The sequence below is a fragment of the Artemia sp. Qi Xiang Cuo genome, chromosome 12 (genome assembly GCF_049724085.1).
Source record: "Artemia sp. Qi Xiang Cuo chromosome 12, ASM4972408v1, whole genome shotgun sequence".
NCBI classification, from domain to species: domain Eukaryota; kingdom Metazoa; phylum Arthropoda; class Branchiopoda; order Anostraca; family Artemiidae; genus Artemia; species Artemia sp. Qi Xiang Cuo.
In genome coordinates, this window is record NC_142805.1 from 53,752,610 (window position 1) to 53,780,421 (window position 27,812).

Consider the following 27,812-nt stretch of genomic DNA (forward strand, 5'->3'; position numbering starts at 1 on the left):
TTAACTAAACCCCGTTCATTTTAACCCCCGTGCAAATTTATCCTCGCTTAGCTTAACCTGTTTAACTCGCCTCCCATACAACTCAACCCATTTTAACTCAATTACGTCCAATTCAACCTCTATTTAACTCAATCATCCAGCAACTCAATCCCAGTTTCATTCAACACCCGTTAAACTCACATCCTATTTAACTCAACCCCAATGTAATTTAACCCTCCTTTAACTGAACCCTCATATAGCTAAGCTCACACTTAACCTAACCCTATTTGACTCAACCAACCCACTTAACCCCATTGTTACACACCATTAAATACAAGGGCGTTCGTGTCATGGTTTTGACAAATTTTACTGATTTCAAATACCTATGCCGGAACGATAAATTGCGATGATTCAGGGGGGGGGGTAGAGAAGGAATTTTCTTTGTGTTAAAGCAGCATAAAAAAGCACTTACATAAGATTTAACCATTGAAAAAAGATCATTTCATTTGAGTCAGCCTTTATCACTTCCGACAAATCAGGCTGAGTTGCATTTTGTTGGTTGAGGTGAATTGTTTTCATTTGATTGGAAGTGGAGTCAAACAGGCTTTGTCAAAAGGAGAGTTGAGTGCATGAAGATTGAGCTAAACGGGGTTGAGTTAAACGAAGGCTGAGTAAAATTAGGATTCAGTTGTACGGAGGCTGAGGTGAATGGGGTAGAGTTGCATGGATATTGAGCTGAATGGGTTTTGTTAAAAGAGGGTTGAAGTGCATAGTGGTTAAGGTTGGTTTAAACGCAACTTGAGCTACAGAAGAGTAAACTTAAATGGAGTGTTGTTAAATAAGAGTCGAGCTGAATGAGTATTCAGTTTCATGGGGATTGAGATAAATTGGAATGAATTGCACTGATACTGAGTAGCATGAGTTTGGATTGAACTAGATTTGGTTGAATGGGGGTTCAATTAAAAGGGGATTTTGTTGAACGGAGGTTGAACTAAACAGGCTTTGAGATGCATGGGGGTTGTGTTAAATTTTTGTTCAGTTAAACGGAGACTGAATTGTACGAGGATTCAATAAACCGGGGTACAATGGTACTGGAATTTAGTTGAATGAAGCTTGAATTTAATTAGGTTGAGTTGACTTGGGGTTCAGTTACTCGGGGCTCCCATTAAACGGATGTTTTATTCAACAGGAGTTGGTTTAAATGGGGGCTCAGGTACAAGGGTTCAATAAAATAGGCATAGTTGCGTAGTGTTCAGTTAAACCAGGGTTCAGTTTCAAGGGGAACACACATAAATAGCACACTCTTGATTTTACTCTCATATTTCGTAATAGTCTAGGACGATGTGCAACATTTACAATTAGAATAATCTATTTGCCAATATATTTACAGGATATTTACAGTTTTCAACGTGTGTCTCCTATTGAGTTTTTCTAACTTCTCTGATATTTAGTTTTTATAAACTTGTATTTTCAGAAAAGGCATTTATTCACGAGTGGGCTCACTTTCGTTGGGGTGTTTTTGAAGAATATGGATTTCCTGGTGATTCCAGATTTCCCTATTTCTACTTCCCACCTGAAAAGACAGAACAGGTTGCAGTATATTCTGCTAAAGATGATCTCGATGGTGCATACCAAACGTTTGTATTTTATATTATATTTAACAATGCTTTTTAATAACCCAAGACTCATGTATATTCACCATTTTGTCGCAGAACTTTCCGTATCATATATGAGACTTCATAATCGTATATTAATCTAACATCTATTTTTTGTGCTCATAATGAACTATTGCTTTCGTGTAATTTTAGACCAATTGCCACAAGGCCCATTTTACTGTCCGGCCACTAGCCATTAGGAACTTTTAGCGATTTTTATTTACCTTTCTCCCTAAGGCTTACAACTAGTAAAAATCACTTGGTCAGTACTTACGTGAAGACAAGAAGTAACAAAAATATTGGGTAGTGAATAATTGAGAAGTGCCTGAGTTTTCAAACACCTTCGGTCCTCCGTTTTATAGGTTATGAGCAAGCGTTCGATTACGTTGATGGAGGAGCTTTAGTAAAGATTTTATCCTTGTATAGTATACCAGACAAATGCATTAAAGTGATTAGTGCTATGTACGAGAATAACACTGCCGCGGTTAAGGTAGGAAATGAGGTTAGTAGCTGGTTTTGTATTAAATCACTAGTTAAGCAGGATTGTGTTCTATCCCCCTTTATATGGATTATTTTGATGGACTTTTTCTTAATGAGCAAGGAAAGGCAATGGGAGACCACGTAATCAAATGGGGAGGAAAAGTCTCCTGGACTTAGATTTTGCTGATGATTTAAACATCCTAGATGAAAGTGTGAGTAGATTGTGCATAATGAATTCTATGGAAGCTATAGCAAGGACATATGGAATTTGCTTGAAGCTATAGCAATTTGAAATATCATATGGAATTTGGGTGAAGCTATAGCAATTTGAAATATCATAATGAATTCTATGGAAGCTATAGCAAGGACATATGGAATTTGCTTGAAGCTATAGCAATTTGAAATATCATATGGAATTTGGGTGAAGCTATAGCATAGGTTTTTTTTTTAAAACTTGGCTAATAGGTTTTTAAACCTATTACTACGAACGCTACATGCATTCTATTTTTGGAACTAGGAGCGAGATTGTGTGATGCTATCAGACTGGTTTCGTTTCATGGGTTCATTAATAGAAGGACTAATGTTTTTGAAAAGGGTAATTACTTCTTCAGTTTACAAGATTTGCGATTTTTTTGCGAAAAGATATTTGCGTAAAGGTATTGCGATGGTTAAGAATGCCTCAAGGGTAATTAAAGAATGAGGACTGGGATGCTATAATTAGAATGATTTTAAGTTGAAAAATTGTGACGTAAAAATAACTCAGTTATTTGCTTGCGTGTATAGGAATCCCCATGTTATTTGCTTGCTTGTATTTTGTGTTAAAATAAGTAGTTTTTGTATCTTTTAAAAGAGCTTTAAGGGGTTTGAGAGACTCAGTTGCCTAATTCCGTGTGGTTTTACTTTACTTGGTGGTCATTAAAAACGAAATTTGTGTGTTAAATCAGTAGTTTTTGTATCTTTTAAAAGAGCTTTCAGGAGTTTGAGAAACTCATTTGCCTGGTTTCATGCGGTTTTACTTTACTTGGTGTTCATTTGTTGTATCTTTTAAAAGAACTTTACAGGGTTTGAGAGACTCAGTTGACTAATTCTGTGTGATTTTTCTTTACTTGATTGTCATTAAAAACAAAATTTTTGTGTTAAATAAGTAGTTTTTGTATCTTTTAAAAGAGCTTTAAGGGGATTGAGAGACTCAGTTGCCTGATTCCATGTGTTTTTTCTTTACTTGGTGGTCATTAAAAACGAAACTTGGTGGTCAGTTGTTGTATCTTTTAAAAGAGCTTTACAGGGTTTGAGAGACTCAGTTGCCTAAGTCCGTGTGATTTTTCTATACTTGTTGGTCAATAAAAACGAAAATATTGTGTTAAATAAGTAGTTTTTGTATCTATTAAAAGAGCTTTAAGGGGATTGAGAGACTCAGTTGCCGGATTCCGTGTGGTTTTTCTTTACTTGGTGGTCATTAAAAACGAAACTTTGTGGTCATTTGTTGTATCTTTTAAAAGAGCTTTACAGGGTTTGAGAGACTCAGTTGCCTAATTCCGTGTGATTTTTCTTTACTTGATGGTCATTAAAAACGAAATTTTTGTGTTAAATAAGTAGTTTTTGTATCTTTTAAAAGAGCTTTAAGAGGTTTGAGAGACTCAGTTGCCTGATTCCGTGTGGTTTTTCTTTACTTGGTGGTCATTAAAAACGAAATTTTTGTGTTAAATAAGTAGTTTTTGTATCTTTTAAAAGAGCTTTACGGGGATTGAGAGACTCAGTTGCCTCATTCCCTGTGGTTTTTCTTTACTTGGTGGTCATTAAAAACGAAATTTTTGTGTTAAATCAGTATTTTTTGTATCTTTTAAAAGAGCTTTACGGGGATTGAGAGACTCAGTTGCCGGATTCCATGTGTTTTTTCTTTACTTGGTGTTCATTAAAAACGAAACTTGGTGGTCATTTGTTGTATCTTTTAAAAGAGCTTTACAGGGTTTGAGAGACTCAGTTGCCTAATTCCCTGTGATTTTTCTTTACTTGATGGTCATTAAAAACGAAATTTTTGTGTTAAATAACTAGTTTTTGTATCTTTTAAAAGAGCTTTAAGGGGTTTGAGAGACTCAGTTGCCTGATTCCGTGTGGTTTTTCTTTACTTGGTGTTCATTAAAAACGAAATTTTTGTGTTAAATAAGTAGTTTTTGTATCTTTTAAAAGAGCTTTACGGGGATTGAGAGACTCAGTTGCCGGATTCCATGTGGTTTTTCTTTACTTGGTGGTCATTAAAAACGAAATTTTTGTGTTAAATAAGTAGTTTTTGTATCTTTTAAAAGAGCTTTACGGGGATTGAGAGACTCAGTTGCCGGATTCCGTGTGGTTTTTCTTTACTTGGTGGTCATTAAAACGAAATTTTTGTGTTAAATCAGTAGGTTTTTTATATTTTAAAAGAGCTTTAAGGGGTTTGAGAGACTCAGTTGCCTGATTCCGTGTGGTTTTGCTTTACTTGGTGGTCATTAAAAACGAAATTTTTGTGTTAAATCAGTAGTTTTTGTATCTTTTAAAAGAGCTTTAAGGGGTTTGAGAGACTCAGTTGCCTGATTCTACGTGGTTTTTCTTTACTTGGCGGTAATTTTTTTTATATTTTTAAATTTATTTACATTGTTTTAGAGACTAAGTTGAATAATTCCGTGTGGTTTTTATTTAATTTATTGTCATTAAAAAAGAAATTTTTTTGTTAAATAATTATTTTTTTTATATTTTAAAAGAGCTTTAAGGGGTTTGAGAGACTCAGTTGCCTGATTGCGTGTGGTTTTTCTTTACTTGGTGGTCATTAAAAACGAAATTTTTGTGTTAAATAAGTAGTTTTTGTATCTTTTAAAAGAGCTTTACGGGGATTGAGAGACTCAGTTGCCGGATTCCGTGTGGTTTTTCTTTACTGTATTTTATATAAAATCTATATTTTGGTTATAAATTTGTATTTTTTGTATCTTTTTAAAGAGCATTACGGTGTTTGGGAGACTCAGTTGCAGGATTACGTGTGGTTTTTGTCTACTTGATGTTCATTAAATATGAAATTTTTGTGTTAAATAAGTATTTTTTGGATCTTTTAAAAGAGATTTACGGGGTTTGAGAGACTCAGTTGCCTAATGCCGTGGGGTTTTCCTTTACTTGGTGGTCATTAAAAACTAAAATTTTGTGTTAAATAAGTAGTTTTTGTATCTTTTAAAAGAGCTTGATGGTGATTGAGTGTCTCAGTTGCCGGATTCTTTGTGGTTTTGGTTGACTTGGTGGTCATTTGTTGTATCATGTAAAATAGCTTTAATGAGTTTGAGAGAATCAGTCTCCGTATTACGTGTGGTTTTACTTTACTTGATAGTCATTAAAAACGAAATTTTTGTGTTAAATCAGTATTTTTTGTATCTTTTAATAGAGCTTTAATGGGTTTGAGAGACTCAGTTGCCTGATTCCGTGTGGTTTTTCTTTACTTGGTGGTCATTTGTTGTATCTTTTATAAGAGCTTTACAGAGTTTGAGAGACTCAGTTGCCTAATTCCGTGTGGTTTTCTTTTACTTTGTGGTAATTAAAAACGAAATTTTTGTTATAAATCAGTATTTTTTGTATCTTTTAAAAGAGCTTTACTGGGTTTGAGAGACTCAGTTGCCTAATTCCGTGTGGTTTTTCTTTACTTGGTGGTCATTAAAAAAGAAATTTTTGTGTTAAATAAGTAGTTTTTGTATCTTTTAAAAGAGCTTTACAGGGATTGAGAGACTCAGTTACCGTATTCCATGTGGTTTTTCTTTACTTGGTGGTCATTAAAAACGAAATTTTTGTGTTAAATCAGTAGTTTTTGTATCTTTTAAAAGAGCTTTAAGGGGTTTGAGAGACTCAGTTGCCTGATTCCGTGTGGTTTTTTCTTTACTTGGTGTTCATTTGTTTTATATTTTAAAAGAGCTTTACTGTGTTTGAGAGACTCAGTTGCCTAAGTCCGTGTGTTTTTGATTTACTTGCTGGTCATTAAAAACGTAATTTTTGTGTTAAATAAGTAGTTTTAGTATATTTTAAAAGAGATTTAAGGGGTTTGAGAGACTCAGTTGCCTGATTCCGTGTGGTTTTTCTTTACTTGGTGGTCATTTGTTGTATCTTTTAAAAGAGCTTTACAGGGTTTGAGAGACTCAGTTGCCTAATTCCGTGTGATTTTTCTTTACTTGTTGGTCATTCAAAACGAAATTTTTTTGTTAAATATGTAGTTTTTTGTATCTTTTAAAAGAGCTTTACTGGGTTTGAGAGACTCAGTTGCCTTATTCCGTGTGGTTTTTCTTTACTTGGTGGTCATTAAAAACAAAATTTTTGTGTTAAATAAGTAGTTTTTGTATCTTTTAAAAGAGCTTTACGGGGATTGAGAGACTCAGTTGCCGGATTCCATGTGGTTTTCTTTACTTGGTGGTCATTAAAAACGAAATTTTTGTAATAAATAAGTAGTTTTTGTATCTTTTAAAAGAGCTTTAAGGGGATTGAGAGACTCAGTTTTACCTTGTCACAGTTACATTTAATGCAAGAGTTGGAATATTTCAGTAGTGTTTGGTTGTGGTTTACCTTGTCAAAGTTACATTTTCCTAATTTTTCAAAGTTCATTTTGAATTTCTTTCGTTGAAATGCAAGAGTTGGAATATTTCAGTAGTGTATGGTTGTGGTTTACCTTGTCACAGTTACAGTTTCTTGATTTTTCAAAGTTAATTTTGAATTTCTTTCGTTGAAATGCAAGAGTTGGAATATTTCAGTAGTGTTGGGTTGTGGTTTACCTTGACACTGTTACATTTTCTTGATTTTTCAAAGTTCATTTTTAATTTCTTTCTTTGATTTGCTTGAGTTTGTATTTTTCAGTTGTGTGTGGTTGTTGTTTACCTTGTCACAGTTACATTTTTATGATTTTTCAAAGTTCATTTTGAATTTCTTTCGCTGAAATGCAAGAGTTGGAATATTTCAGTAGTGTTTGGTTGTGGTTTACCTTGTCACAGTTTTATTTTCTTGATTTTTCAAAGTTCATTTTTAATTTATTTCTTTGAAATGAAAGAGTTGGAATATTTCATTAGTGTTTGGTTGTGGTTTACCTTTTCACAGTTACATTTTCTTGATTTTTAAAAATTAAATTTTTAATTTATTTAGTTTAAAAGCAGGAGTTGGAATATTTAAGTAGTGTTTGGTTGTGGTTTACCTTGTCACAGTTATCATTTTTCTTGAGTTTTTTCAAAGTTCATTTTGAATTTCTTTCGCTGAAATGCAAGAGTTGGAATATTTCAGTGTCACAGTTACATTTTCTTGATTTTTCAAAGTTTCTTTTGAATTTCTTTCGTTGAAATGCAAGAGTTGGAATATTTCAGTAGTGTTTGGTTGTGGTTTACATTGTCACATTTACATTTTCTTGATTTTTCAAATCTAATTTTTAATTTATTTATATGAAAATAAAGATTTTGAATATGTATGTCGATGTTTTTTCTTTATGTCATTTACACAGGTTACAGTTAATTATAGTTAAAAGTTAAGTTTGAATTTCTTTATTTGTAATCCAATAGTTGGAATATTTCAGTAGTGTTTGGTTGTGGTTTACCTTGTCACAGTTACATTTTCTTGATTTTTCAAAGTTCATTTTGAATTTCTTTCATTGAAATGCAAGAGTTGGAATATTTCAGTAGTGTTTGGTTGTGGTTTACCTTGTCACAGTTACATTTTCTTGATTTTTCAAAGTTCATTTTGAATTTCTTTCGTTGAAATGCAAGAGTTGGAATATTTCAGTAGTGTTTGGTTGTGGTTTACCTTGTCACAGTTACATTTTCTTGATTTTTCAAAGTTCATTTTGAATTTCTTTCGTTGAAATGCAAGAGTTGGAATATTTCAGTAGTGTTTGGTTGTGGTTTACCTTGTCACAGTTACATTTTCTTGATTTTTCAAAGTTCATTTTGAATTTCTTTCGTTGAAATGCAAGAGTTGGAATATTTCAGTAGTGTTTGGTTGTGGTTTACCTTGTCACAGTTACATTTTCTTGATTTTTCAAAGTTCATTTTGAATTTCTTTCGTTGAAATGCAAGAGTTGGAATATTTCAGTAGTGTTTGGTTGTGGTTTACCTTGTCACAGTTACATTTTCTTGATTTTTCAAAGTTCATTTTGAATTTCTTTCGTTGAAATGCAAGAGTTGGAATATTTCAGTAGTGTTTGGTTGTGGTTTACCTTGTCACAGCTACATTTTCTTGATTTTTCAAAGTTCATTTTGAATTTCTTTCGTTGAAATGCAAGAGTTGGAATATTTCAGTAGTGTTTGGTTGTGGTTTACCTTGTCACAGTTACATTTTCTTGATTTTTCAAAGTTCTTTTTGAATCATTCAAGAAACGTGATTAAACACGTTTTTAAACTACATGCTATTTGCATGCCTTTCCTTGGCACCTTTCCAAACGAGCGGGGATTCCCCGCTGGTTCCTACACATTGCAAAAAGTGAGCAGTACGAAAACTCCACGTTTTCAACCAGACTGGTTTTTTAGACAACACACCCACAGAGATGACACACACACATAGAGACGAGACACGCACAGACACGACACACAAACAGAGTCATAGTGAGAGAGATATCCAAAAAGTTGGGTTGATCTAGGTTCACTTAGAGTGGCGCGCGTGTGTGTGTGTCATCGTATGTGTGTGTGTCATCTCCGTGGGTGTGTTGTCTAAAAAACCAGTCTTGTTGAAAACGTGGAGTTTTCGTACTGCTCACTTTTTTGCAATGTGTAGGAACCAGCGGGGAATCCCCGCTCGTTTGGAAAGGTACCAAGGAAAGGCATGCAAATAGCATGTAGTTTAAAAACGTGTTTAATCACGTTTTTTGAATGATTCAAAATGAACTTTGAGAAATCAAGAAAAATGTAACTGTGACAAGGTAAACCACAAGCAAACACTACTTAAATATTACAACTCGTTAATTTAAAATAAAAAAATTAAGACTGATCTTTTAAATATAAATATAATTTAACTGTGAAACGGTAAACCACAGCAAAACACTACTGAAATATTCCAACTCTTGCATTTCAACGAAAGAAATTCAAAATGAACTTTAAAAAATCAGGAGAATGTAACTTTCACAAGGTAAACCATGACAAAGCACTGCTGAAATATTCCAAATCTTGCATTTCAAAGAAAGAAATTCAAAATGAACTTTGAAAAATCAAGAAAATGTAACAGATACAAGCTAAACAAACACAAAACACTACTGAAATATAAAAACAATAGCAAAAAAGAGAAATAAAAACACAAAGAAAATTGAAAAATCAAGAAAATGTTACTGATAATCTGAATAAAATATCATTACTATACTGAAATATTCCACCTCTTTCATTTCATCGTTATAAATTCAAAATGAACTTTGAAAAATCATGAGAATGTATCTATTACAAGGTAAACCACGTCCAAACACCATTGAACTTTTCAAAATCTTGCATTTCAACGAAAGAAATTTAAAATGAACTTTGAAAAATCAAGAAAAATGTAACTCTGACAAGGTAACCCACGACCAACCACTACTTAAATATTCCAAAACTTGCATTTCAAAGAAATAAATTCAAAATGAACTTTTAAAAATCAATAAAATGTAACTGTGACAAGGTAAACCACAACCAAAAACTACTTAAATATTCCAACTCTTTCATTTCAGTGAAAGAAATTCAAAATGAACCTTAAAAAATCAAGAAAATTCATCTGTGACAAGCTAAAACAGAACCAAACACTACTCAAATAGTCCAACTCGTGCATAAAAACGATGGAAATACAAAATGAAAAAAGAAATCAAAAGTAAAAGTCTCAGATAAACGTGCCACACTAAAAATTCACAACTGAACTATTCAAACTCTTGCATTTCAACCAAAGAAATTCAAAATGATCTTTGAAAAATAAAGAAAATGTAACTGTGATAAGGTAAACCACAACCAAACACTACTGAAATAGTCCAACTCTTGCATTTCAACGAAAGAAATTCAAAATGAACTTTGAAAAATTAAGAAAATGTAACTTTGACAAGGTAAACCACAACCAAAAACTACTGAAATATTCCAACTCTTGCATTTCAACGAAAGAAATTCAAAATGAACTTTGAAAAATCAATAAAATGTAACTGTGACAAGGTAAACCACAACCAAACACTACTGAAATATTCCAACTCTTGCATTTCAACGAAAGAAATTCAAAATGAACTTTGAAAAATCAAGAAAATGTAGCTGTGACAAGGTAAAACAAAACCAAACACTACTGAAATATTCCAACTCTTGCATTTCAAAGAAAGAAATTCAAAATTAACTTTGAAAAATCAAGAAAATGTAACTCTGACTAGGTACACCACAACCAAACGCTACTGAAATATTCAAACTCTTTCATTTCAACTAAATAAATTCAAAATTAAAATTTAAAAATCTAGAAAATGTAACTTTGACACTGAATTATTACAACTCTAGCATTTCAGCGAAAGAAATTAAAAATGAACTTTGAAAAATCAAGAAAATGTAACTGTGACAAGGTAAACCACAACCTCAAAATGAACCTTGAAAAATCAAGAAAATGTAACTGTGACAAGGTAAAACACAACCAAACACTCCTGAAATATTCCAACTCTTGCATTTCAGCTAAATAAAATCAAAATGAAATTTGAAAAATAAAGAAAGAGTACATGAGACAATCACCACAACACCCACACACTACTGAAATATTCCAACTCTTGCATTTCAACGAAAGAAATTCAAAATTAACTTTGAAAAATCAAGAAAATTTAACTGTCACAATGTAAACCACAACCAAACACTACTGAAATATTCCAACTCTAGCATTACAGCGAAATAAATAAAAATAGAAATTTTACAAATCAAGAAAATGTAACTGTGACAATTTAAACCAAGATCACACACTACTGAAATAGACCAACACATGCATAACAACGAAATAAAAACTAAATGAAATATGAAAAATCACGAAAATTTAACTCTGACAAGGTAAACCACAACCAAACACTACTGAAATATTCCAACTCTTGCATTTCAACGAAAGAAATTCAAAATGAACTTTGAAAAATCAAGAAAATGTAACTGTGACAAGGTAAACCACAACCAAACACTACTGAAATATTCCAACTCTTGCATTTCAACGAAAGAAATTCAAAATGAACTTTGAAAAATCAAGAAAATGTAACTGTGACAAGGTACACCACAACCAAACACTACTGAAATATTCCAACTCTTGCATTTCAACGAAAGAAATTCAAAATGAACTTTGAAAAATCAAGAAAATGTAACTTTGACAAGGTAAACCACAACCAAACACTTCTGAAATATTCCAACTCTTAAATTTCAATGAAAGAAATTCAAAATGAACTTTGAAAAATCAAGAAAATGTAACTGTGACAAGGTAAACCACAACCAAACACTACTGAAATATTCCAACTCTTGCATTTCAACGAAAGAAATTCAAAATGAACTTTCTAAAATCAAGAAAATGTAAATGTCACAATGTAAACAAAAACAAAACACTACTGAAATATTCCAACTCTTCCATTTCAACGAAAGAAATTCAAAATGAACTTTGAAAAATCAAGAAAATGTAACTGTGACAAGGTAAACCACAAACAAACACTACTGAAATATTCCAACTCTTGCATTTCAACGAAAGAAATTCAAAATGAACTTTGAAAAATCAAGAAAATGTAACTGTGACACTGAAATATTCCAACTCTTGCATTTCAACTAAAGAAATTCAAAATGAAGTTTGAAAAATCAAGAAAATGTAACTGTGACAAGGTAAACCACAACCTCAAAATGAACTTTGAAAAATCAAGAAAATGTAACTGTGACAAGGTAAACCACAACCAAACACTACTGAAATATTCCAACTCTTGCATTTCAACGAAAGAAATTCAAAATGAACTTTTGAAAAATTAAGAAAATGTAACTGTGACAAGGTAAACCACAACCAAACACTACTGAAATATTCCAACTCTTGCATTTCAGCGAAAGAAATTCAAAATGAACTTTGAAAAATCAAGAAAATGTAACTGTGACAAGGTAAACCACAACCAAACACTACTGAAATATTCCAACTCTTGCAATTCAACCAAAGAAATACAAAATGAACTATGTACAAAAAATAAAATGTAAATGTGACAAGGTAAACCACGACCAAACACTACTGAAATATTCCAACTCTTGCATTTCAGCGAAAGAAATTCAAAATTAACTTTGAAAAATAAATAAAATCTACCTTTGACAAGGTAAATCACAACCAAACACTACTGAAATATTACAACTTTTGCATCTCAAAGAAATAAATTCAAAATGAACTTTGAAAAATCAAGAAAATGTAACTGTGACAAGGTAAACCACAACCAAACACTACTGAAATATTCCAACTTGCATTTCAACTAAAGAAATTCAAAATGAACTTTGAAAAATCAAGAAAATGTAACTGTGACAAGGTAAACCACAACCAAACACTTCTGAAATATTCCAACTCTTGCATTTCAACGAATGAAATTCAAAATGAACTTTGAAAAATTAAGAAAATGTAACTGTGACAAGGTAAAACTGAGTCTCTCAATCCCCTTAAAGCTCTTTTAAAAGATACAAAAACTGCTTATTTAACACAAAATTTCGTTTTTAGTGACCACCAAGTAAAGAATAACCACATGGAATCCGGCAACTGAGTCTCTCAATCCCCGTAAAGCTCTTTTAAAAGATACAAAAACTACTTATTTAACACAAAAATTTCGTTTTTAATGACCACCAAGTAAAGAAAAACCACACAGAATCAGGCAACTGAGTCTCTCAAACCCCTTAAAGCTCTTTTAAAAGATACAAAAAACTACTTATTTAACACAAAATTTTCTTTTTTAATGAACATAAATTAAATAAAAATAACACGTACTTAGTAATATTATTATCAAAAACCATTTAAATATATATTAAATGAATAATAAAAATAAAAAATAGAAAAGAAAAACCACACGTAAAAAGTCAACAGATTATCTCACTCCCCATACTTATATTTTAAAATATACAAAAACTACTTATTTAACACAAAAATTTCGTTTTTAATGACCACCAAGTAAAGAAAAACCACATGGAATTAGGCAACTGCGTCTCTCAAACTCTGTAAAGATCTTTTAAAAGATAAAGAAAATGACACAAAATTAAAGAAAAAACCACACGGAATCAGGCAACTGAGTCACTCAAACCCCTTAAAGCTCTTTTAAAAGATACAAAAACTACTTATTTAAAACAAAAATTTCGTTTTTAAGGACCACCAACTAAAGAAACACCACATGGAATCAGGTAACTGAGTCTCTCAATCCCCGTAAAGCTCTTTTAAAAGATACAAAAACTACTTATTTAACACAAAAATTTCGTTTTTAATGACCACCAAGAAAAGGAAAACCACACGGAATTAGACAACTGAGTCTCTCAAACTCTGTAAAGCTCTTTTAAAAGATACAACAAATGACCACCAAGTAAAGAAAAACCACACGAAATCAGGCAACTGTCTCTCAAACCCCTTAAAGCTCTTTTAAAAGATACAAAAACTACTGATTTAACACAAAAATTTCGTTTTTAATGACCACCAAGTAAAGGAAAACCACACGGAATTAGGCAACTGAGTCTCTCAAACTCTGTAAAGCTCTTTTAAAAGATACAACAAATGACCACCAAGTAAAGAAAAACCACATGGAACCCGGCAACTGAGTCTCTCAATCCCCGTAAAGCTCTTTTAAAAGATACAAAAACTACTGATTTAACACAAAAATTTTGTTTTTAATGACCATCCAGTAAAGGACAACCACACGGAATTAGGCACCTGAGACTCTCACACCCTGTCCTGCGGTTTTAAAAGATACACAAACTACGTATTTAACACAAAAATTTCGTATTTAATGACCATCAAGTAAAGAAAAACCACACGGAATCCGGCAACTGAGTCTCTCAATCCCCGTAAAGCTCTTTTAAAAGATACAAAAACTACTGATTTAACACAAAAATTTCGGTTTTAATGACCACCAAGTAAAGAAAAACCACATGGAATCCGGCAACTGAGTCTCTCAATCTCCGTAAAGCTCTTTTAAAAGATACAAAAACTACTTATTTAACGCAAAAATTTCGTTTTTAATGACCACCAAGTAAAGAAAACCACACGGAATCAGGCAACTGAGTCTCTCAAACTCCTTAAAGCTCTTTTAAAAGATACAAAAACTACTGATTTAACCAAAAAATTTCGTTTTTAATGACCATCAAGTAAAGAAAAATCACACGGAATTAGGCAACTGAGGCTCTCAAACCCTGTAAAGCTTTTTTAAAAGATACAACAAATGACCACCAAGTAAAGAAAAACCACACGGAATCAGGCAGCTGAGTCTCTCAAACCCCTTAAAGCTCTTTTAAAAGATACAAAAACTACTGATTTAACACAAAAAATTTCGTTTTTAATGACCACCAAGTGAAGGAAAACCACACGGAATTAGGCAACTGAGTCTCTCAAACCCCGTAAAGCTCTTTTAAAAGATCCAAAAACTACTTATTTAACACAAAAATTTCGTTTTTAATGACCACCAAGTAAAGAAAAACCACACGGAATCCAGCAACTGAGTCTCTCAATCCCCGTAAAGCTCTTTTAAAATATACAAAAACTACTTATTTAACACAAAAATTTCGTTTTTAATGACCACCAAGTAAAGAAAAACCACACGGAATCCGGCAACTGAGTCTCTCAATCCCCGTAAAACTCTATTAATATATACTCAAACTACTTATTTAACACAAAAATTTCGTTTTTAATGACCATCAAGTAAAGAAAAATCACACGGAATTAGGCAACTGAGTCTCTCAAACCCTGTAAAGCTCTTTTAAAAGATACAACAAATTACCACCAAGTTTCGTTTTTATTGACAACCAAGGAAAGAAAAACCACATAGAATCCGGCAACTGAGTCTCTCAATCCCCGTAAAGCTCTTTTAAAAGATACAAAAACTACTTATTTAATACAAAAATTTCGTTTTTAATGACCACCAAGTAAAGGAAAACCACACAGAATTAGGCAACTGAGTCTCTCAAACTCTCTAAAGCTCTTTTAAAAGATACAACAAATGACCACCAAGTAAAGAAAAAACCACACGGAATCAGGCAACTGAGTCTCTCAAACCCCTTAAAGCTCTTTTAAAAGATACAAAAACTACTGATTTAACACAAAAATTTCATTTTTAATCACCACCAAGTAAAGAAAAACCACACGGAATCCGGCAACTGAGTCTCTCAATCCCCGTAAAGCTCTTTTAAAAGATACAAAAACTACTTATTTAACACAAAAATTTCGTTTTTAATGACCACCAAGTAAAGAAAAACCACACGGAATTAGGCAACCGAGTCTGTCAAACCCTGTAAAGCTCTTTTAAAAGATACAAAAACTACTGATTTAACACAAAAATTTCGTTTTTAATGACCACCAAGTAAAGGAAAACCACACGGAATTAGGCAACTGAGTCTCTCAAACTCTGTAAAGCTCTTTTAAAAGATACAACAAATGACAACAAAGTAAAGAAAAACCACACGAAATCAGGCAACTGAGTCTCTAAAACCCCTTAAAGCTCTTTTAAAAGATACAAAAACTACTGATTTAACACAAAAATTTCTTTTTTAATGACCACCAAGTAAAGTAAAACCACACGTAATTAGGAAACTGAGTCTCTCAAACTCTTTAAAGCTCTTTTAAAAGATACAACAAATGACCACCAAGTAAAGAAAAACCACATGGAATCCAGCAACTGAGTCTCTCAATCCCCTTAAAGCTCTTTTAAAAGATACAAAAACTACTTATTTAACACAAAAATTTCGTTTTTAATGACGACCAAGTAAAGGAAAACCACACGGAATCAGGCAACTGAGTCTCTCAAACCCTGTAAAGCTCTTTTAAAAGATACAAAAACTACTTATTTAACACAAAAATTTCGTTTTTAATGACCACCAAGTAAAGAAAAACCACACGGAATCCGGCAACTGAGTCTCTCAATCCCCGTAAAGCTCTTTTAAAAGATACAAAAACTACTTATTTAACAAAAAAATTTCGGTTTTAATGACCACCAACTAAAGAAAAACCACAAGGAATCCGGCAACTGAGTCTCTCAATCCCCGTAAAGCTCTTTTAAAAGATACAAAAACTACTTATTTAACGCAAAAATTTCGTTTTTAATGACCACCAAGTAAAGAAAAACCACACGGAATCAGGCAACTGAGTCTCTCAAACTCCTTAAAGCTCTTTTAAAAGATACAAAAACTACTTATTTAACACAAAAATTTCGTTTTTAATGACCATCAAGTAAAGAAAAATCACACAGAATTAGGCAACTGAGTCTCTCAAACCCTGTAAAGCTTTTTTAAAAGATACAACAAATGACCACCAAGTAAAGAAAAACCACACGGAATCAGGCAACTGAGTCTCTCAAACCCCTTAAAGCTCTTTTAAAAGATACAAAAACTACTGATTTAACACAAAAATTTAGTTTTTAATGACCACCAAGTAAAGGAAAACCACACGGAATTAGGCAACTGAGTCTCTCAAACCCTGTAAAGCTCTTTTAAAAGATACAAAAACCACTTATTTAACACAAAAATTTCGTTTTTAATGACCACCAAGTAAAGAAAAACCACACGGAATCCGGCAACCGAGTCTCTCAATCCCCGTAAAGCTCTTTTAAAAGATACAAAAACTACTTATTTAACACAAAAATGTCGTTTTTAATGACTACCAAGTAAAGAAAAAACACACGGAATCCGGCAACTGAGTCTCTCAATCCCCGTAAAACTCTTTTAATAGATACAAAAACTACTTATTTAACACAAAAATTTCGTTTTAATGACCACCAAGTAAAGAAAAACCACACGGAATCAGGCAACTGAGTCTCTCAAACCCCGTAAAGCTCTTTTAAAAGATACAAAAACTACTTATTTAACACAAAAATTTAGTTTTTAATGACCATCAAGTAGAGAAAAATCACACGGAATTAGGCAACTGAGTCTCTCAAACCCTGTAAAGTTCTTTTAAAAGATACAACAAATGACCACCAAGTTTCGTTTTTAATGACAACCAAGTAAAGAAAAACCACATGGAATCCGGCAACTGAGTCTCTCAATCCCCGTAAAGCTCTTTTAAAAGATACAAAAACTACTTATTTAACACAAAAATTTATTTTTTAATTACCACCAATTAAATAAAAATCAAACGGAATAATGAAACTGATTATCTCAATCCAAGTAAAGATATTTTTAAATATAAAAAAAATAATATATTAAAAATATTTTTAATATTTTATTTTCATCATTTTCAATGCAAAACACACGCACTCAGTAAAATTTTTCTATAATTAAAATTAAATCTATTTTAAAATATACAAAAACTACTTATTTAACATAAAAATTTCGTTTTTAATGACCATCAAGTAAAGAAAAACCACACATAATTAGGCAACTGAGTCTCTCAAACCCTGTAAAGCTCTTTTAAAAGATACAACAAATGACCACCAAGTTTCGTTTTTAATGACCACCAAGTAAAGAAAAACCACATGGAATCCGGCAACTGAGTCTCTCAATCCCCGTAATATTCCAACTCTTGCATTTCAACGAAAGAAATTCAAAATGAACTTTGAAAAATTAAGAAAATGTAACTGTGACAAGGTAAACCGCAACCAAACACTAGTGAAATATTCCAACTCTTGCATTTCAACGATAGAAATTCAAAATGAACTTTGAAAAATCAAGAAAATGTACCTGTGACAAGGTAAACCACAAGCAAACACTAATGAAATATTCCAACTCTTGCATTTCAACGAAAGAAATTCAAAATTAAATTTGAAAACTGTGACAAGGTAAACCATAACCAAACACTACTGAAGTATTCCAACTCTTGATTGACAACTTAAGAATTTCAAAATGAACTTTGACAAATCAAGAAAATGAAACTGTGACAAGGTAAACCACAACCAAACACTACTGAAATTTTCCAACTCCTGCATTTCAACGAAAGAAATTCAAAATGAACTTTGAAAAATCAAGAAAATGTAACTGTGACACTGAAATATTCCAACTCTTGCATTTCAGCGAAAGAAATTCAAAATGAACTTTGAAAAATCAAGAAAAGGTAATTGTGACAAGGTAAACCACAACCAAACACTACTGAAATATTCCAACTCTTGCATTTCAACGAAAGAAATTCAAAATGAACTTTGAAAAATCAAGAAAATGTAACTGTGACAAGGTAAACCACAACCAAACACTACTGAAATATTCCAACTCTTGCATTTCAACGAAAGAAATTCAAAATGAACTTTGAAAAATCAAGAAAATGTAACTGTGACAAGGTAAACCACAACCAAACACTACTGAAATATTCCAACTCTTGCATTTCAACGAAAGAAATTCAAAATGAACTTTGAAAAATCAAGAAAATGTAACTGGGACAAGGTACACCACAACGAAACACTACTGAAATATTACAACAAATGCAATTCACAGAAAGAAAATACAAATGAACTTTGAAAAATCAAGAAGATGTAACTGTGACAAGGTACACCACAACCAAACACTACTGAAATATTCCAACTCTTGCATTTCAATGAAAGAAATTCAAAATGAACTTTTAAAAATCAAGAGAATGTAACTGTGACAATGTAAACCACAACCAAACACTACTCAAATATTCCAACTATAGAATTTCAACGAAAGAAATTAAAAATAAAATTTTAAAAATAAAGAAAAATGTAACTGTGACAAGGTAAACCACAACCAAACACTACTGAAATATTCCAACTCTTGCATTTCAACGAAAGAAATTCAAAATGAACTTTGAAAAATCAAGAAAATGTAACTGTGACAAGGTAAACCACAACGAAACACTACTGAAATATTCCAACTCTTGCATTTCAACGAAAGAAATTCAAAATGAAATTTGAAAAATTAAGAAAATGTAACTGTGACAAGGTAAAAAACTAATTAAATATTCCAACTCTTGCATTTAAACTATTGAAATTCAAAATGAACTTTGAAAAATCAAGAAAATGTAACTGTGACAAGGTAAAACTGAGTCTCTCAATCCCCGTAAAGCTCTTTTAAAATATACAAAAACTACTTATTTAACACAAAAATTTCGTTTTTAATTACCACCAAGTAAAGAAAAACCACATGGAATCCGGCAACTGAGTCTCTCAATCACCCTAAAGCTCTTTTAAAAGATACAAAAACTACTTATTTAACACAAAAATTTCGTTTTTAATGACCTCCAAGTGAAGAAAAACCACACGGAATCAGGCAACTGAGTCTCTCAAACCCCTTAAAGCTCTTTTAAAATATACAAAAAACTAATTATTTAACAAAAAAATTACGTTTTGAATGACCATCAAGTAAATAAAAATCACACGGAATTAGGCAACTGAGTCTCTCAAACCCAGTAAAGCTCTTTTAAAAGACACAACAAATGACCATCAAGTAAAGAAAAACCACACGGAATAAGGCAACTGAGTCTATAAAACCCCATAAAGCTATAATAAAATAAAAAAAAAATAATGATTTAACACAAAAATTTCTTTTTTAATGACCACCAAGTAAAGTAAAACCACACGGAATTAGGCAACTGAGTCTATCAAACTCCGTAAATCTATTTTAAAATATAAAACAAATGACCACCAAGTAAAAAAAAAACCACACGGAATCAGGCAACTGAGTCTCTCAAACCCCTTAAAGCTCTTTTAAAAGATACAAAAACTACTGATTTAACACAAAAATTTCGTTTTTAATGACCACCAAGTAAAGAAAAACCACATGGAATCCGGTAACTGAGTCTCTCAATCCCCGTAAAGCTCTTTTAAAAGATACAAAAAATACTTATTTAACACAAAAATTTCGTTTTTAATGACCACCAAGTAAAGTAAAAACACACGGAATTAGGCAACTGAGTCTCTCAAACTCTGTAAAGCTCTTTTAAAAGATACAACAAATGACCACCAAGTAAACAAAAACCACACGAAATCAGGCAACTGAGTCTCTCAAACCCCTTAAAGCTCTTTTAAAAGATACAAAAACTACTGATTTAACACAAAAATTTCTTTTTTAATGACCGCCAAGTAAAAGAAAACCACACGGAATTAGGCAACTGAGTCTCTCAAACTCTGTAAAGCTCTTTTAAAAGATACAACAAATGACCACCAAGTAAAGAAAAACCACATGGAACCCAGCAACTGAGTCTCTCAAACCCCGTAAAGCTCTTTTAAAAGATATAAAGACTACTGATTTAACAAAAAATTTTAGTTTTTAATGACCACTAAGTAAAGAAAAACCATACGGAATTAGGCAACTGAGTCTCTCAAACCCAGTAAAGCACTTTTAAAAGATACAAGAACTACTGATTTAACACAAAAAATTCGTATTTAATGACCATCAAGTAAAGAAAAACCACACGGAATCCGGCAACTGAGTCTCCCAATCCCCGTAAAGCTCGTTTAAAAGATACAAAAACTACTGATTTAACACAAAAATTTCGGTTTTAATGACCACCAAGTAAAGAAAAACCACATGGAATCCGGCAACTGAGTCTCTCAATCCCCGTAAAGCTCTTTTAAAAGATACAAAAACTACTTATTTAACGCAAAATTTAGTTTTTAATGACCACCAAGTAAAGAAAAACCACACGGAATCAGGCAACTGAGTCTCTCAAACCCCTTAAAGCTCTTTTAAAAGATACAAAAACTACTTATTTAACCCAAAAATTTCGTTTTTAATGACCATCAAGTACAGAAAAAACACACGGAATTAGGCAACTGAGTCTCTCAAACTCTGTAAAGCTTTTTTAAAAGATACAACAAATGACCACCAAGTAAAGAAAAACCACACGGAATCAGGCAACTGAGTCTCTCAAACCCCTTAAAGCTCTTTTAAAAGATACAAAAACTACTGATTTAACACAAAAGTTTCGTTTTTAATGACCACCAAGTAAAGGAAAACCACACGGAATTAGGCAACTGAGTCTCTCAAACCCTGTAAAGGTCATTTAAAAGATACAAAAACTACTTATTTAACACAAAAATTTCGTTTTTAATGACCACCAAGTAAAGAAAAACCACACGGAATCCGGCAACTGAGTCTCTCAATCCCCGTAAAGCTCTTTTAAAAGATACAAAAACTACTTATTTAACACAAAAGTTTTGTTTTTAATGTCCACCAAGTAAAGAAAAACCACATGGAATCCGGCAACTGAGTCTCTCAATCTCTGTAAAGCTCTTTTAAAAGATAGAAAAACTACTTATTTAACACAAAAATTTCGTTTTTAATGACCACAAATTAAAGAAAAACCACGAGGAATAAGTCAACTGAGTCTCAAACCCCTTAAAGCTCATTTAAAAGATAAAAAAAATAATTATAGAAAACAAAAATTTCGTTTTTAATTACAATCAAGTAAAGAAAAACCACACGGACTTAGGCAACTGAGTCTCTCAAACCCTGTAAAGCTCTTTTAAAAGATACAACAAATGACCACCAAGTTTCGTTTTTAATGACAACCAAGTAAAGAAAAACCACATGGAATCCGGCAACTGAGTCTCTCAATCCCCGTAAAGCTCTTTTAAAAGATACAAAAACTACTTATTTAATACAAAAATTTCGTTTTTAATGACCACCAAGTAAAGGAAAACCACACGGAATTAGGCAACTGAGTCTCTCAAACTCTCTAAAGCTCTTTTAAAAGATACAACAAATGACCACCAAGTAAAGAAAAACCACACGGAATCAGGCAACTGAGTCTCTCAAACCCCTTAAAGCTAGTTTAAAAGATACAAAAACTACTGATTTAACACAAAAATTTCGTCTATAAGGGTCACCAAGTAAAGAAAAACCACATGGAATCCGGCAACTGAGTCTCTCAAACCCTGTAAAGCTCTTTTAAAAGATACAAAAACTACTTATTTAACACAAAAATTTCGTTTTTAATGACCACCAAGTAAAGAAAAACCACACGGAATTAGGCAACTCAGTCTGTCAAACCCTGTAAAGCTCTTTTAAAAGATACAAAAACTACTTATTTAACACAAAAATTTCGTTTTTAATGACCATCAAGTAAAGGAAAACCACACGGAATTAGACAACTGAGTCTCTCAAACTCTGTAAAGCTCTTTTAAAAGATATAACAAATGACCACCAAGTAAAGAAAAACCACACGAAATCAGGCAACTGAGTATCTCAAACCACTTAAAGCTCTTTTAAAAGATACAAAAACTACTTATTTAACACAAAAATTTCGTTTTTAATGACCACCAAGTAAATGAAAACCACACGGAATTAGGTAACTGAGTCTCTCAAACTCTGTAAAGCTCTTATAAAAGATACAACAAATGACCACCAAGTAAAGAAAAACCACACGGAATCCAGCAACTGAGTCTCTCAATCCACTTTATTCTATTTTAAAATATACAAAAACTACTTATTTAACACAAAAATTTCGTTTTTACTGACGACCAATTAAAGGAAAACCACACGGAATTAGGCAACTGATTCTCTCAACCCCCTTAAATCTATTTTAAAATATAAAAAAACCACTTATTTTACAACAATTTTTGGACTTTATTTACCATCAATTAATGTAAAACCACAAGGAATCAGGCAACTGAGTCTGTCAATCCCCGTAAAGCTCTTTTAAAAGATACAAAAACTACTTATTTAACACAAAAATTTCGTTTTTAATGACCACCAAGTAAAGAAAAACCACATGGAATCCGGCAACTGAGTCTCTCAATCCCCATAAAGCTCTTTTAAAAGATACAAAAACTACTTATTTAACACAAAAATTTCGTTTTTAATGACCACCAAGTAAAGAAAAACCACACGGAATCAGGCAACTGAGTCTCTCAAACCCCTTAAAGCTCTTTTAAAAGATACAAAAACTACTTATTTAACACAAAAATTTCGTTTTTAATGACCATCAAGTAAAGAAAAATCACACGGACTTAGGCAACTGAGTCTCTCACACCCTCTAAAGCTCTTTTAAAAGATACAACAAATGACCACCAAGTAAAGAAAAACCACACGGAATCAGGCAACTGAGTCTCTCAAACCCCTTAAAGCTCTTTTAAAAGATACAAAAACTACTCATTTAACACAAAAATTTCGTTTTTAATGACCACCAAGTAAAGGAAAACCACACGGAATAAGGCAACTGAGTCTCTCAAACACAGTAAAGCTCTAATAAAAGATAAAAAAACTACTAAATGAAAAAAAAAATTACGTTTTTAATGACCACCAAGTAAAGAAAAACCACACGGAATCCGGCAACTGAGTCTCTCAATCCCCGTAAAGCTCTTTTAAAAGATACAAAAACTACTTATTTAACACAAAAATGTCGTTTTTAATGACCACCAAGTAAAGAAAAACCACAAGGAATCCGGCAACTGAGTCTCTCAAACCCCGTAAAGCTCTATTAAAAGATAAAAAAACTACTTATTTAATAAAAAAATTTCAAATTTAATTACTACCAAGAGAATGAAAACCACAATTAATCCTTAAACCGAGTCTCTCAATACCAGACCATCTCTTTTATAAGATACAAAAACTACTGATTTAACAAAAAAATTTGGTTTTTAATGACTACCACGTAAAGAAAAATAACACGGAATTAGGCAACTGAGTCTCTCAAACCCTGTAAAGCTCTTTTAAAAGATACAACAAATGACCACCAAGTTTCGTTTTTAATGACAACCAAGTAAATAAAAACCACACGGAATCCGGAAACTGAGTCTCAAAATCCCAGTAAAGCTCTTTTAAAATATACAAAAACTAATTATTTAACACAAAAATTTCGTTTTTAATGACTACCAATTAAAGAAAAACCACATGGAATCCGGCAACTGAGTCTCTCAATCCCCGTAAAGCTCTTTTAAAAGATACAAAAACTACTTATTTAACACAAAAATTTCGTTTTTAATGACCACCAAGTAAAGAAAAACCACACGGAATCAGGCAACTGAGTCTCTCAAACCCCTTAAAGCTCTTTTAAAAGATACAAAAACTACTTATTTAACACAAAAATTTCGTTTTTAATGACCATCAAGTAAAGAAAAATCACACGGAATTAGGCAACTGAGTCTCTCAAACCCTGTAAAGCTCTTTTAAAAGATTCAACAAATGACCACCAAGTTTCGTTTTTAATGACCACCAAGTAAATAAAAACCACATGGAATCCGGCAACTGAGTCTCTCAAACCCCTTAAAGCTCTTTTAAAATATACAAAAAATACTTATTTAAAACACAAATTTCGTTTTTAATGACTACCAAGTAAAGGAAAACCACATGGAATCCGGCAACTGAGTCTCTCAATCACCGTAAAGCTCTTTTAAAAGATACAAAAACTACTTATTTAACACAAAAATTTCGTTTTTAATGACCACCAAGTAAAGAAAAACCACACGGAATTAGGCAACTGAGTCTCTCAAACCCTGTAAAGCTCTTTTAAAAGATACAAAAACTACTGATTTAACACAAAAATTTCGTTTTTAATGACCACCAAGTAAAGGAAAACCACACGGAATCAGGCAACTGAGTCTCTCAAACTCTGTAAAGCTCTTTTAAAAGATACAACAAATGACAACCAAGTACAGAAAAACCACACGGAATCAGGCAACTGAGTCTCTCAAACCCCTTAAAGCTCTTTTAAAAGATACAAAAACTACTGATTTAACAAAAAAATTTCGTTTTTAATGACCACCAAGTAAAGGAAAACCACACGGAATTAGGCAACTTAGTCTCTCAAACCCTGTAAAGCTCTTTTAAAAGATACAACAAATGACCACCAAGTAAAGAAAAACCACATGGAATCCAGCAACTGAGTCTCTCAATCCACTTAAAGCTCTTTTAAAAGATACAAAAACTACTTATTTAACACAAAATGTTAGTTTTTAATGACGACCTAGTAAAGGAAAACCACGCGGAATTAGGCAACTGAGTCACTCAAACCCAGTAAAGCTCTTTTAAAAGATCCAAAAACTACTTATTTAACACAAAAATTTCGTTTTTAATGACCACCAAGTAAAGAAAAACCACACGGAATCCGGCAACTGAGTCTCTCAATCCCCGTAAAGCTCGTTTAAAAGATACAAAACTACTTATTTAACACAAAAATTTCGGTTTTAATGACCACCAAGTAAAGAAAAACCACATGGAATCCGGCAACTGAGTCTCTCAATCCCCGTAAAGCTCTTTTAAAAGATACAAAAACTACTTATTTAACGCAAAAATTTCGTTTTTAATGACCACCAAGTAAAGAAAAACCACACGCAATCAGGCAACTGAGTCTCTCAAACCCCTTAAAGCTCTTTTAAAAGATACAAAAACTACTGATTTAACACAAAAATTTCGTTTTTAATGACCATCAAGTAAAGAAAAATCACACGGAATTAGGCAACTGAGTCTCTCAAACTCTCTAAAGCTTTTTTAAAAGATACAACAAATGACCACCAAGTAAAGAAAAACCACACGGAATCAGGCAACTGAGTCTCTCAAACCCCTTAAAGCTCTTTTAAAAGATACAAAAACTACTGATTTAACACAAAAATTTCGTTTTTAATGACCACCAAGTAAAGGACAACCACACGGAATAAGGCAACTGAGTCTCTCAAACCCGGTAAAGCTCCTTTAAAATATACAAAAACTACTAATTTAACACAAAAATTTAGTTTTTAATGACCACCAAGTAAAGAAAAACCACACGGAATCCGGCAACTGAGTCTCTAAATCCCCTTAAAGCTCTTTTAAAAGATACAAAAACTACTTATTTAACACAAAAATGTCGTTTTTAATGACCACCAAGTAAAGAAAAACCACATGGAATCCGGCAACTGAGTCTCTCAATCCCCTTAAAGCTCTTTTAAAAGATACAAAAACTACTTATTTAACACAAAAATTTCGTTTTTAATGACCACCAAGTAAAGAAAACCCACACGGAATCAGGCAACGGAGTGTCTCAAACCCCTTAAAGCTCATTTAAAAGATACAAAAACTACTTATTTAACACAAAAATTTCGTTTTTAATGACCAACAAGTAAAGAAAAAACACACGGAATTAGGCAACTGAGTCTCTCAAACCCTGTAACGCTCTTTTAAAAGATACAACAAATGACCACCAAGTTTCGTTTTTAATGACAACCAAGTAAAGAAAAACCACATGGAATCCGGCAACTGAGTCTCTCAATCCCCGTAAAGCTCTTTTAAAATATACAAAAACTACTTATTTAAAACAAAAATTTCGTTTTTAATGACCAAAAAGTAAATAAAAACCACAGGGAATAAGGCAACTTAGTCTCTCTATCCCCCAAAAGCTCTTTTAAAAGATACAAAAACTACTTATTTAACACAAAAATTTCGTTTTTAATGACCACCAAGTAAAGAAAAACCACACGGAATCAGGCAACTGAGTCTCTCAAACCCCTTAAAGCTCTTTTAAAAGATACAAAAACTACTTATTTAACACAAAAATTTCGTTTTTAATGACTATCAAGTAAAGAAAAATCACACGGAATTAGGCAACTGAGTCTCTCAAACCCTGTAAAGCTCTTTTAAAAAATACAACAAATGACCACCAAGTTTCGTTTTTAATGACCACCAAGTAAAGAAAAACCACATGGAATCCAGCAACTGAGTCTCTCAATCCCCGTAAAGCTCTTTTAAAATATACAAAAACTACTTATTTAACACAAAAATTTCGTTTTTAATGACCATCAAGTAAAGAAAAATCACACGGAATTAGGCAACTGAGTCTCTCAAACCCTGTAAAGCTCTTTTAAAAGATACAACAAATGACCACCAAGTTTCGTTTTTAATGACCTCCAAGTAAAGAAAAACCACACGGAATCCGGCAACTGAGTCTCTCAAACCCCTTAAAGCTCTTTTAAAAGATACAAAAACTACTTATTTAACACAAAAATTTCGTTTTTAATGACCATCAAGTAAAGGAAAACCACACGGAATTAGGCAACTGAGTCTCTCAAACCCTGTAAAGCTCTTTTAAAAGATACAACAAATGACCACCAATTAAAGAAAAACCACATGGAATCAGGCAACTGAGTCTCTCAAACCCCTTAAAGCTCTTTTAAAAGATACAAAAACTACTGATTTAACAGAAAAATTTCGTTTTTAATGACCACTAAGTAAAGTAAAACCACACGGAATTAGGCAACTGAGTCTCTCAAACCCCTTAAAGCTCTTTTAAAAGATACAAAAACTACTTATTTTAACACAAAATACAAGCAAGAAAATAACATGGGAATTCCGATACACGCAGGCAAATAACTGAGTTATTTTTACGTCACAATTTTTCAACTTAAAATCATTCTAATTATAGCATCCCATTCCTCATTCTTTAATTACCCGTGAGGCATTCTTAACCATCGCAATACCTTTACGCAAATATCTTTTCGCAAAAAATTCGCAAATCTCGTAAATTAAAGAAGTAATTACCCTTTTCAAAAACATTAGTCATTCTATTAATGAACCCATGAAACGAAACCAGTCTGATAGCATCACACAATGTCGCTCCTAGTTCCAAAAATAGAGTGCATGTAGCGTTCGTAGTAATAGGTTTAAAAACCTATTAGCCAAGTTAAAAAAAAAAAAACCTATGCTATAGCTTCACCCAAATTCC

General features: G+C 32.3%; 2 protein-coding genes across 4 annotated transcripts in view; both read left to right on the forward strand.

The window, feature by feature from the left end:
- LOC148946274 (E3 SUMO-protein ligase PIAS1-like) overlaps positions 1-27,812 on the forward strand; it is a 506,129-nt gene that overhangs the window by 307,177 nt on the left and 171,140 nt on the right. The gene's annotated exons all lie outside the window — the stretch shown is intronic.
- LOC148946276 (calcium-activated chloride channel regulator 2-like) overlaps positions 1-27,812 on the forward strand; it is a 200,303-nt gene that overhangs the window by 59,756 nt on the left and 112,735 nt on the right. The window contains exon 4 of the mRNA XM_089098334.1: positions 1,454-1,616. Within this exon, the coding sequence (XP_088954460.1) occupies positions 1,454-1,616 (163 nt within the window). The remainder of the gene's footprint in view (positions 1-1,453; positions 1,617-27,812) is intronic.